The 12,756-nt window shown below is 42.9% G+C and overlaps 1 protein-coding gene across 1 annotated transcript in view; it reads right to left on the bottom strand.

Annotated features, from left to right (window-relative positions):
- Positions 1-12,756, bottom strand: part of LOC119954901 (fibroblast growth factor receptor substrate 2-like) — a 94,414-nt gene that overhangs the window by 16,047 nt on the left and 65,611 nt on the right. Inside the window, 2 exon segments of the mRNA XM_038780536.1 lie at positions 1,589-1,775; positions 2,633-2,723. Coding sequence (XP_038636464.1) covers positions 1,589-1,775; positions 2,633-2,698 — 253 coding nt within the window. The 5' untranslated portion in view covers positions 2,699-2,723.

The raw sequence follows: 12,756 nt of genomic DNA on the forward strand, positions 1-12,756 counted from the left end.
TGTGAGGCTTGACAGGGTAGATTCTGTTGTTTTCCCCTGGGTGGACAGTCCACAATTAGAGGACAAAGGGGTTAGTCATGAGGAGAAATGTCTTCAATGGGTTGTGAATCTTTTGAATTCTCTACTCCAAAGAACTGCAGCTGATTTGAGTATATTCTGGAAAGGGACTGGTAGATTTTAGTGTACACCAGGAATGAAAGGATTAGGGAATAGTCCAGGAAGGTGGAGGTTGTTTTCTTCTGATTTTAAATAAAGAGTACCTAATTATTGTTTTTCAATTAAGGGATCATTTAGCGTGGCCAATCCACCTACCTTGCACATCTTTTTGGATTGTGGAGGTGAGAGACCATGCAGACACAGGGCGAATGTGCAAACTGCACACGGCCAAGTGATCCAGGGCCGGGGTCGAACCCGGGTCCTGAGAGCCGTAGGCAGCTGTGCTAACCACGCGCGTCAATGTCGCCCATCAGGAAGGTCGAGTTAAGGTAGAAGATCAGCCTGTGATCATACTGACTGGCCAGAGAAAGATCGAAGGGCCAAATAGCCTGCACTGCTCCTTTCTTTTATTATGACTGACTTACAAGAAGAGAAATTGATAGATTCTGGGAATCAAGGGAAGGAAAATAGAGTTGAGGTCCAAGGTCGGGCCATCTTACTGAATGATAGAGCAGGCTTGAGAGTTGGGATGGCCTATCTGCTCTTATTTCTCATGTTCTAATGGGATACAAATGCCAGCCTGATAAAATGTACATTCAGGACTGATGTCCGTAAATTCTTCACACAAAGAACATTCAATGAAACAATGACATCAATTAGATGCTGAAATGCAAAATTTTAGGAATTATGAATGAATTAAGATGGTCAGTAAATAACTTGTGAAAATCTAAACAACTACTTGCATTTAGAGCCTTAACATTAGAAAATGTCCCAAAACGTTCAATGCAGCATAGAAAACATCAGCAAAGGAGATTAAATATAACGAGAAGAAACCATAATAAGCATAAGGCGACATGATTAAATAGTAGTTAACGGGTATTTACAAATGAATAATGCCACTTCTGAATTGATATATATGTGTGTATCTGCGCTGGTGGAGGGTGAGGATGGCAGCTGTGCCGCGACTATAACAGCTGCATCCTCGGAGCGCTCCAAGGAGGTGTACTCCTCGGAGTCAATGGTTAGCACCGTTGTTTCACAGTGCCAGGGACCTGGGTTCGATTCCCGGCTTGGGTCACTGTCTGTGAGGATTTTGCACGTTCTCCGTGTCTGCGTGGGTTTCCTCCAGGTGCCCCGGTTTCCTTCCACAAGACCCGAAAGACGTGCTTCTTAAGTGAATTGGACTTTCATAATTCTCCCTCACTGTACCCGAATAGGCGCAGGTGTATGGCGACTAGGGGATTTTCACAGTAATTTCATTGAAGTGTTAATGTAAGCCTACTTGTGACACTGATAAAGATTTATATACATACACACATAGGAACACTTCCATAAAATTGAACTGAATTCAATTTCTCTAAGTATAGATTTGAACACGAATGTTTGAAGAGTCAGTATTCTACTAAACCAGTTAAATAAGTGACAAACATACCTTGCCCAGTTTGACATCTTCGGCCACTTTCAAAAGAGAAGAGATTAGAATCATAGCCATATCGGCGCAGGCAGAGGTAGGGCCATTTCACCAGATCTCTCTTTCCGAGTATGTAAATCAATTCTGTGTCTGTAAGTTCCATTATACCAGAACCCAACTCATTACCATCATCATCCACATTAATTACCTGGGAGGGGGGGGAAAAAAGTGTACTTTTTAAACCTTAGTGTTCTACAAATTGGGTGCCACTTGTACAAAAAAAAAACGTTTCTAGCACAATTATCTATGTAAATCTAATTTTCTGGATTAACTGTATGAATTTGGGCAATTGAATACTCTACTAATGGAGTAGTCTTGCTACAAATACGCATATGATGTGATTGCTGGATTGCCAGCATCTTGGCTATGCCACACTTTTAAAAGCAGGGATCCTATTTATCCCAGAAGCCTGCAAAATACTGGTTAAATTTAGAATTCTATATTGTGGCTTTAGGAATTTTGCATCATTCATTGGCAACTTGAGAGTAAAGGATGAGAACAAAGCATAAAAGACAAACTTAAATTTACAATAAATCGTGGTTGGCATGCTGTAATCAGCAAGGTACTGCAAGGATCCCAGTATCGGACCTCAGCTATTTCAATCTATTTTAATGACTTTGATTGAAAGGACAAAGTGTGGTGTATCCAAATTTACTGACATTGCAAAGTTTAGGCTGAAAGGTAAGCAGCAAAGAGAATGCGAAGAGGTTGCAAAGGGATATGGACCGGTTAGGTGAGTGAAAACTGCCAATGTGGTACCCTTGTTCAAAAAAGGAAGGAGGCTTAATGCAGGAAATTACAGGCCAGTTAGGAGGGAGCACAAGAGCGAGAGGAGAGCGCAAGAGCGAGGGGATGAGCGCAAGAGCGAGGGGAGAGCGCAAGAGCGAGGGGAGAGTGCAAGAGTGAAGGGGAGCGCAAGAGCGAGGGACAGCGTAAGAGCGAGGCACAGCGCAAGCGAAAGAGGGGACTTACAGACATAAAGAACAGTAAACTTAAACATGTTACCTTAAATCTCGCTTGATGGTCATCTGGGACAGTGTCTTTATCTGGACAGCTACAAGAGCTACCCATGACTCTTCAGAAGACCGCCTGATCTCTAAATAAAATAATTTAAAGATATCACATCATAAATTCAAGGAAAGTATTTCCATTTATATGACTTATATGATTTTATAGGAAAATATCAGGAAAGATTACAATATGAAAACAATTTTTACCATACTCTAGGTTTTTATGTTTTAATTATGTTCACATAGGTTTCAAATTAATTGTGCTTACAGTGTTTAATCACATTGTCAAAGAGGATATGATATATGTGATTGTTGAATAAGAACTGGTTTAATGTCAAAATCGGGAACAGAGTGATAAGCGCAGTATTTCCACCTCACCCATATGTCCTACAGAACTCCAAAATTAAAAAATAATTTAAGATTGCTACGGTCAACATATGTGGGGCTGTAGTTTCTAAATAAGAACAAAATATTTGGTTAGGTTTTTTTTAAAATTTAGAGTACCCAATTTTTGTTTTTCCAAATTAAGGGGCAATTTAGCGTGGCCAATCCACATCTTTGGGTTTCATAGAATTTACAGTGCTGAAGGAGGCCATTCGGCCCATCGAGTCTGCACCGCTCTTGGAAAGAGCACCCTACCCAAGGTCAACACGTCCACCCTATCCCCATAACCCAGTAACCCCACCCAACACTAAGGGCAATTTTGGGCACTAAGGGCAATTTAGCGTGGTCAATCCACATCTTTGGGTTGTGGGGGTGAAACCCAGCAGACATGGGAGAATGTGCAACTCCACACGGATAGTGACCCAGGGCAGGGATTTGAACCCGGGTCCGCAGTCCCAGTGCTAACCACTGCGCCACATGCCACTCTGTAAGTTAGGTTTAATGCAGTGGTGGCCAACCGGCGGCTAGGGCCACATGTAGCCATCTGGGCTCTGACTTCAGCCCACAAGACATTTTGTTGACCGTTACCCATGTGCAGGTTTGCCACATCCCGCTGGTTTTCCCTCCACAAAGTTTTTTTCCTTATCGGTATGGTTGAAGTGATTTGCACATAAAGCAAGGGCAAGTGAAGTGAGGCTCATGCTGATTGTACACAACATTGACAGTCGTGCAGTCTCTCTGCATCCAAAGTGTGAATATTTATTTTGTTTTTACCATTTGAAGTTGATGATAGTTCTATTAATATATAAATGATTAAGCATTTTCTATAATTCATGAAGAAATATTTGTTGGTATTAAATGTATTTAATTTTAGTCATGGGTTCATGGTCAGTAAACAAGCTCGATTTCAATCTTGTGCCCCACTGAGATGAAGGAGGGCCACTCATGCGGCCCACTCACCAGCCCATCATCGGTTTAACTAATTGACCAAATTCAGTTAACTAAGAGCTAACTCGGGACAGGCTCCCAAATGTGACATTTTGAAAAAAAAATTAAATCTTGCTCACTCATTGGGATGAATAACTAATGTAAGCAGTTTAGATGACGTTATTTTATGAAAGCCATGACTTTAATAAATTTGTTCACTGCCAAAAATATAAATTCTGAATCCATACAATAGCTCTCCACCGTGACTTATGAAGGGCAGCACGGTAGCATGTGGATAGCACAAATGCTTCACAGCTCCAGGGTCCCAGGTTCGAATCCCAGCTTGGGTCACTGTCTGTGTGGAGTCTGCACGTTCTCCCCATGTGTGCGTGGGTTTCCTCCGGGTGCTCCGGTTTCCTCCCACAGTCCAAAGACGTGCAGGTTAGGTGGATTGGCCATGCTAAATTGCCCTTAGGGTCCAAATTGCCCTTAATGTTGGGTGGGGTTACTGGGTAGGGTGGAGGTATGGGCTTGGTTAGGGTGCTCTTTCCAAGAGCCGGTGCAGACTCGATGGGCTGAATGGCCTCCTTCTGCACTGTAAATTATATGTATCTAATTCTATGTTTTAGTCCTCAGACATACCCAATCACCCACTGATAATTAAAATCAGTGGCTCATCACATTGGGTAGTGTATTAAATAAAAGTGAATGCCAAGACACATTGCTCAGCAATAAATTCTTCTAAATCATTCCTATTGCCATCAATTCAAAAGTAATTTGTGGAACCTGCTGTAATCATGTCTCTCAACCAGATAGAGCCATTTGGATGACACATCTGTTGGTGTTGTTCCAACTGTCTACTGAGGCAGAGAGCTGGAATCAGCATTCTTGTTTCTGCGGGTTGCCAATTCCAGCAATCCTATCACTCAAAAGTATCCCATTACCTGTTCCTCTACTTGCAGTTATTGGAAAATCAGAGCAAGGCATTTTTTCCAAGTTAAGAATTTACACCCAACAGTATAAATATGATTTTAAGCTGTTTAGCTCCAACAGATTTATCTATCACAGAAACCGATACAAAATGAAGGCAGAACACAAATTAAATTTCTTTTTCTAAGTACTCCTAAATCCAGATCAGCAGCCAAAATGACTAAGTGGCTTTGTGCAACTCAAGACGAAGTCAGATTGATTGGAAGAAAATGTGATCTTCATTTATGCAGAATACATAAATACATTATGATGGTGTTTTAAAGTTGAGGTTATTATTTTTCAGCTGCTGTGTGTTAAAAATGCATTTCTAAGATGCATTTCCATTTCACTACAAAACTAAAAAGCTCAAGTAATTTTGTACAAAGGTCAATTGTTTGAAGTGGGATTGTCACAACTGAATTTTTTTTTTACTTTGCCCATTACTTGTTTAAAAAATAGACCTCTTTTCTAGCACTGCTTAAACATTTTCACAATTTGTTCAATATGACGATGACGTCGGAAGAGGTCACAGGCACACATCTAATAAAAATAAAACTATTGCGGTAAATACTTTTCATTAGAAAATTCCACTCAAAGTTACTGATTTTAACTTATCAAAAGAAAATGAACCAAATCATGAAATTAGATCCCCCCCAAACACTTCTAAAAATCCAACATAACTCAACATTTAATTACCATAAACCAACGGCCCTATTTGAAAACAGATGGAATTCTGAAATCTGATCTCCTTACACTTGTTAAAAAAAGTCAAGAATCTCATGTAATAAAATCAGAGTTTGATTTAGTCACCATAAGTCACTGGCCCTGAATCTAGAAAATGACTTCCTAGAATACATAGAAGTCTGTGCAGAACACAAGAACAGGATACGATCAAAACCTGTCCCTTTTTCTCCCCTTAAAAGCCCCAGGAAATTAAGTTCTTCTCATTTTATGCTCGACTGGCTTTGAAATTGTGGCCAGCAATTTCACTACCCTGGATTCCGCCTTTGCCCGATATCAATCTTCCCTTTCCCTCCTTACTTGAAGCACAACATAATCTACAAAGGATGTAACGGATACTCAGTGAAAGGAAATCGGGTGCAAAAAAATTCTATTCAATCATTAATTTTCTCCCCTTTGCTAATATCTCTAGCAGTAAAAGTTGTGACATGTATAAACTTTTTGATGTACAGCTACAGTGATGTATAGAGCACACATGCTTACTGCCTATAGTTTAGTACATTTATCACTTACAACAAAAGCTTTAGATTGCACAATCAATCAGTCCTAATTCATTAAAAGCAGGACTACAGTTATGTACTGGCTGCAGTAACATATACAGTTCTTTCAATGTCATAAGCATGTCAGCTACTACTTCATAGGTAGCACAGTGCACCTGAACAGTAATGCTCTGTTCCCTCACTGATTTTCTCCCCCCTGAAATTATTCTTGCCATTTATCCCTCGTGTCACATTTATGTATGTTCAACCATCCTCTTTAGATTCAGGCCAACTGTGTATTTGTCAAAGTGTAGTAGTTGTCATTTCCCCAAACAATTGGCACCCAAAAGATCTTGAGAAATGGATCACCTCAACTACTGAAGTCAGTAGCTGGAATAGTTTTAACTGATTGGGTTGCTTGAATAGTACTTCAGGTATCAGTCTGGATTAAAGAACCTTTTTAGCAAATGTTATGCCCATTACCTCGCCTTATCGACAGAACTACGACACAATGTTTGACCCCATGTTAGAATATTGACCATCTTTTACTGGATCTTGGAATCAGACAGTATCACGCAGTTCGGAATTGATCTGAGACTCTGGAAAGATGATTCAATGGTTCTGCTATTTGTAGTAGAAGGGTTAACCTAGGACTGAGAACAGTACTGCCCATTGTTGATGGAAGATGGCACCTGACCTAGAAGTTGTAGAGCTGGATAGCAACAATGTAAGGACATGACATAGAGCCCTCTCCATTTCTGTACCATTTACTGTAATTGTGCACATATTTCAGTAATGTTAATAAAGACTTCCTGGTTAACTTCAATGAGACTGTTTAATGGTCTCTAAGCAGTACATACTATGGGTGGCGATAAACCAACAAAACAATATTCAGGCCACCAACAACAACAGGCTTGTTTCTTAACAATCGCTGCAGTATGATTAAAGTCCAAAATATTTATTCAATGGTGCTCGAAAACATTAGATATTATCTACTTAATCTCAACTCAGCTGAAGTCACGGGGCGTCCCGTGTCTCCAAGCCATAATGTCCCCTTTAACCAATAGCAACTGAAAAGATTTCATTCATATCATGGTTGCTTTGGAGATACTGCAGATGCAAGCCAGTTCGCCGACATAACAGCAATCATTGCATCCCCACTACAAATGTAACTGATAATGTAAACTGTAAGGCATTTCATTCTGAAAGGCATTATATAAATCTGACTATTTCCATAGCTATAAGTGCATTGTGTTCGGGGAAATGCATCATTGTAAATGGGGGGGCTACAGCTAAGACTCCTGCATTACAGTAAAACACATGCTAGTCAAATGCTTATAGCCCAGTGAACCTTACACCCCCCAAAAGTTCTGAGATCAGTAAGAACCCTCCAGAAAGTCCTTGCTTATATCGGAGCAGCTAGTCTCTAGTTAGGAAGAGCTGATGGTCCTGCCTTTGGGTGGATGTTTAAAAGTAAACCTATGTAGACAAGATTGGAATTTAAAACAATGTTCTGTGTACTGACTAACTGCATTAACAGGGTATCTGTGACTTAGGAGAGTGCTGTCCCAGAGGAGAGTGCCCCTTTGCATTTCTCTGGAGTAGTGCTCTCTTTGCATGAATCATGAATAAACTGTTGTAACCTGTCCCTGAGCCTCTTGTAGCTAGTTGACGGCATACTTGTATTGGATCATCAGAATGGCTCTTCAAACAGGATGAGTTTATTTCATTTACCACCCATAGTTAGTGCACCAAGCTTGCCCAAAGACAGTCCAGTCAAGAATCTGAGGCGGAGAACTCAGGATAGGAGGCGTCAGGATAGAAGACACAGCCGTGTGGGTGGGCTAGCGGTCCCAAAGCTGCTCAGGTAGGCCAGATACCTACCATGTGAATTGAGGAAACAAAGCCATGCAGGTGGGCTACAGTTGGAAAACACAGCACACATCAACAAATTCAGAACTGCACAGGTTCAATGCTGAGATAGACAGGGATAGAATACTACCAAGGAAAAGAGGAAGAGAGTACAATGAACCTTAACTGAAGAGCCAAAGGCCCTGTCATGAGGTTTATAGAGAAGAATTCGCCAGATTGTAGTTAAACATGCAGAGTAGTAGAGGCAAGGAATCATAATGGCTTTGGCATAGACTAGAATGTGACTGATAGACAGTTTGACAGAGGAGATAGGAGTCTTAGGAGTGAACAATGCCCTGGGAGCTGCAAAAGAGTGCGGCAAAGGCTTTCATCGCGTTTCTATTAAAGGTCCAGAAAGGAAACAGCAATTTGGAGACAGTACAGATAGGTTGGCCTACAGTGCACATCCGAGTGCCGTACAACTGAGTAAAAAGTTCAAAAAATTAAGGGAACTGGTAGATACATTGCAAAACGGAACTGATTGCAGGCAGGAGAACATGTCTGTCCTGAACAATCAGTTACGTTGGGAACAAGAGGCACGTGATATTGTGCTAAGAAAAAACTGCTGTTTAACCAAAGACTGGAACCACATATTGATTTACAGTCAGAAAATACCAGGCCAAATGAGCAGTTAGAAGATGCAAAGGGGGCTTTGAGGAGGTTCATTCAGCCTCAAAGTGACGCCTCTCTTGAAGCAGACCATGCCCATGTTTAACTAAAATCAAACAACCCCAGACACAGATCAGTCAACAGCGAGCAGTTGTAGCTACTGTCTCCAAACCCAGGGCAGATGATCCAGAGATGTGCTGCGATAATACATTTGAAAGCACTTCCCCCTTTCCTCCGCCTCTCCTGTGTGATAAGGGAATTCTGGTGTTTGAGGTTAGCCATGAATCCTGCACCATCATTATCCATGACCCTTACCTAAGTACGTTTGTTCAGTTGAAGAAAATGTTGTACATTCGAGTCAAGTCATTGTCAAAGCAAGATGTTATATTTACAAGCATCATAGATTCAAATAATTATTTTGGAAGGGGAACTAAAGAATAATTTAATTTGAATTGTTGTGAGTTTCTGTTTAAAATAAATTTGAACTGTGCTCCAATACAACTGCAAAGAAATACATTTTGTTCCCAAAATATAAAGATAAACCTGGAGTTTGGCAGCAATCCAGTTTAAACATCCCGAAATAGAAGGTGAAAAAATAATTAAGATTCGGGTAACTTCGCTTCTGCAGAAAAGTTAACCCTTTCAGCAGAAAGTTGAATTTTTAAAAATATCCACAAAGCTTTTGTTTTTTAATGTAACCTACTAAGGGGCAATTTAGCATGGCCAATCCACCGTACATGCGGGGAAAATCCACGCAGCCTGGTGAGAATGTGCAAACTCCACACAGGTAGTCACCCAAAGCTGGAATCGAATTAGAGTCCCTGACGTTGTGAAGCAGCAGTGCTAACCACTGGCGTGCCGCCTCTATGGTTAGTTGGAAGAAGTGCACCCAATAATTGGGTAGCAGTACTAGGCAGCAGCTTCATGCTTAAAACAGTTGGATAATAACCAGTTGTCCACATGTCGATGCTAAGTAACAGTTGGTATCAGCTCAAAAGTCCCAAAATAAGTTGGCTGGTGTGAAGTCACTTGCAAATAATGGGAATTCTGGTCACTCAGCCTTGTCAAAAAGCTATCATAACAACTGACGTAAGTGGTTTACGACATAGGCCAAATCCTTTAATGGTCATTGATAGGCAGGCAAAACTGGAAAGATAACAAATGGACAAGTGAGCTACTTGCCAGAAGAACATTCATCAACTTGAGGGGCACTTTTTATCCAAATAATCTTAAAAGCGCATGATACCAAATCCTGTCAATTCACATTTAGAATGTAACGCAATGGGCTTGCTGGAAATGATGATAACCAGGGATAAGGACAAGAATTGTTTACTATCTTCTCAATAATAGCGAGTCTTTCAGAATAGTTAAAACTGAAAAAACAGGTTATTCCAAGGCACCAGAACACTCATGAACTACCAATCTGCAGAAATAACTGCCAGTTTGCCAACAGGCATTGGAACCCATGACTGAGAAAAGGTAATAGATAAAGGATTTAAAAATCTACATTAAAAGGCTAATGATAACCATGGAACCATGTTGATTGTTGTTAAAAACCCACCTGGTTCTTAAATGTCCTTTAGGGAAGGAAATCTGCCGCCCTTACCTGGTCTGGCCTACACGTGACTCCAGATCCACGGCATGTGGTTGACTCTTAAATTGCCACTCAGTTCGAGGGCAATTAGGGCCGGGCAACAAATGCTGGCCTTACGATGCCCACATCCCATGAAAATAATTTTGAAAAAACAGAGAACTTCATATTAAAGTCCTTTCATTCATTCAACAGGGAGAATGAATACGTAGTTGGTACCCTGCAAGCCTCCTGCTCTTTCTTTCCAACCAGCACGGATCGGATTGGTCTCGGGTTGTGTTTTCGGGATCCTTAAGGGGGAGGGGGAGCAGCCCCAAGTCGTGGTCCACATAGGTACCAACGACATAGGTAGGAAAAGAGATAGGGATGTAAGGCAGGAATTCAGGGAGCTAGGGTGGAAACAGATCCAGGACAAACAGTTATTATCTCTCGGTTGTTACCCGTGCCACGTGCTAGCGAGTCGAGGAATAGGGAGAGAGACCAGTTGAACACGTGGCTGCAGGGATGGTGCAGGAGGGAGGATTTCAGATTCCTGGACAATTGGGGCTCATTCTGGGGTAGGTGGGACCTCTACAAACGTGATGGTCTACACCTGGACCAGAGGGGTACTAATATCTTTGGGGGGGGGGGGGGGGGGGGGGGGGAGGAGGTTTGCTAATGCTCTTCGGGAGGGTTTAAACTAGTTCGGCAGGGGATTGGGAACCTGAATTGTAGCTCCAGTACACAAGAAGCTGAGAGTAGTGAGGTCATGAGTAAGGTTTCAAAGTTGCAGGAGTGTACCGACAGGAAGGAAGGTGGTTCAAAGTGCGTCTACTTCAATGCCAGGAGCATCTGGAATAAGGTGGGTGAGCTTGCGGCATGGGTTAGTACCTGGGACTTCGATGTTGTGGCCATTTCGGAGACATGGATAGAGCAGGGAGAGGAATGGTTGTTGCAGGTGCCGGGGTTTAGATATTTCAGTAAGCTCAGGGAAGATGGTAAGAGAGGGGGAGGGGTGGCATTGTTAGTCAAGGACAGTATTACGGTGGCCGAGAGGACATTTGATGAGGACTCGAATACCGAGGTAGTATGGGCTGAGTTAAGAAACAGGAAAGGAGAGGTCACCCTGATAGGGCTTTTCTATAGGCATCCGAAAAGTTCCAGAGATGTAGAGGAAAGGATTGCAAAGATGATTCTGGATAGGAGCGAAAGTAACAGGGTAGTTGTTATGGGGGACTTTAACTTTCCAAATATTGACTGGAAACACTATAGTTCGAGTACTTTAGATGGGTCCGTTTTTGTCCAATGTGTGCAGGAGGGTTTCCTGATGCAGTATGTAGATAGGACAACGAAAGGCGAGGCCGTATTGGATTTGGTACTGGGTAATGAACCAGGACAGGTGATAGATTTGGAGGTAGGTGAGCACTTTGGTGATAGTGACCACAATTCGATTACGTTTACTTTGGCAATGGAAATGGATAGATATATGCCGCAGGGCAAGAGTTATAGCTGGGGGAAAGGCAATTATGATGCGATAAGGCAAGACTTAGGATGCATCAGCTGGAGAGGAATACTGCATGGGATGGGCACAATGGAAATGTGGAGCATGTTCAAGGAACAGCTACTCACTTCCGGTGGCAGCGATGACGTAGGAAGCCGCACATTTGGGAGCTCCCGATCCAAACGGACCATTCGGCTCTTTTTAGAGCCCAAAACGGAATTTTTTCGACGTCTCCCAGTGGGAGAAGGTGTGCTGATCGACTTTCTCCGCATTTCATGACTCGAACTCGGAGTGGAAAGGGGGAAAAAACGGCATCAGCTCCCCAGCAAAAACGGGTGAAGGATTCCAAGATGGCGGCCGGCGGAGCACCAGAGGAGTGGAAGCAGTGGGCCCAGGAGCAGCAAGTTGCTCTCCTGCCCTGTTTTGCAGATTTCAAGACTGAGGTGCTGAGCTCTCGGCAGGAAACAAATAAAAAGCTCTCGGAGATTCAGACGACCCAGGGTGCTGCCATCCAGGCGTTGCAGGCGCAGGCCACTGAACGAGAGGAGGAGGCCGTGGTCCTCGTGAGTAAGGTGGAGGGGCACGAGGCACTCCACAATAAGTGGCAAGACTGCTTCGAGTAGCTTGATCACCGCATGAGGCGGAAAAATCTGAGGATCTTGGGCCTTGCGGAGGGGCTGGAGGGGTCGGATCTGACAACCTACGTGGCCACGATGCTGAACTCGCTAGTGGGGGCAGGATCTTTCCATCTGCCCCTGGAGCTGGAGGGAGCCCACAGAGTACTGGCCAGGAGGCCTAAGGAGGACGAACCCTCGCGTGCGGTGCTGGTGAGGTTCCACCGGTTCAGTGATCGGGAGTGTGTGCTGCGCTGGGCCAAGAAGGTGAAGAGCAGCAATTGGGAGAATGGGGTAGTACGGATCTACCAGGATTGGAGAGCGGAGGTGGCTAAGCGGCGGTCCGGGTTTAATCGGACAAAAGAGGTGCTCTACCAGAAGAAGATAAAGTTTTGAATGTTGCAGCCTGCGCGC

Source organism: Scyliorhinus canicula, chromosome 20, assembly GCF_902713615.1.
Source record: "Scyliorhinus canicula chromosome 20, sScyCan1.1, whole genome shotgun sequence".
Lineage (NCBI taxonomy): Eukaryota > Metazoa > Chordata > Chondrichthyes > Carcharhiniformes > Scyliorhinidae > Scyliorhinus > Scyliorhinus canicula.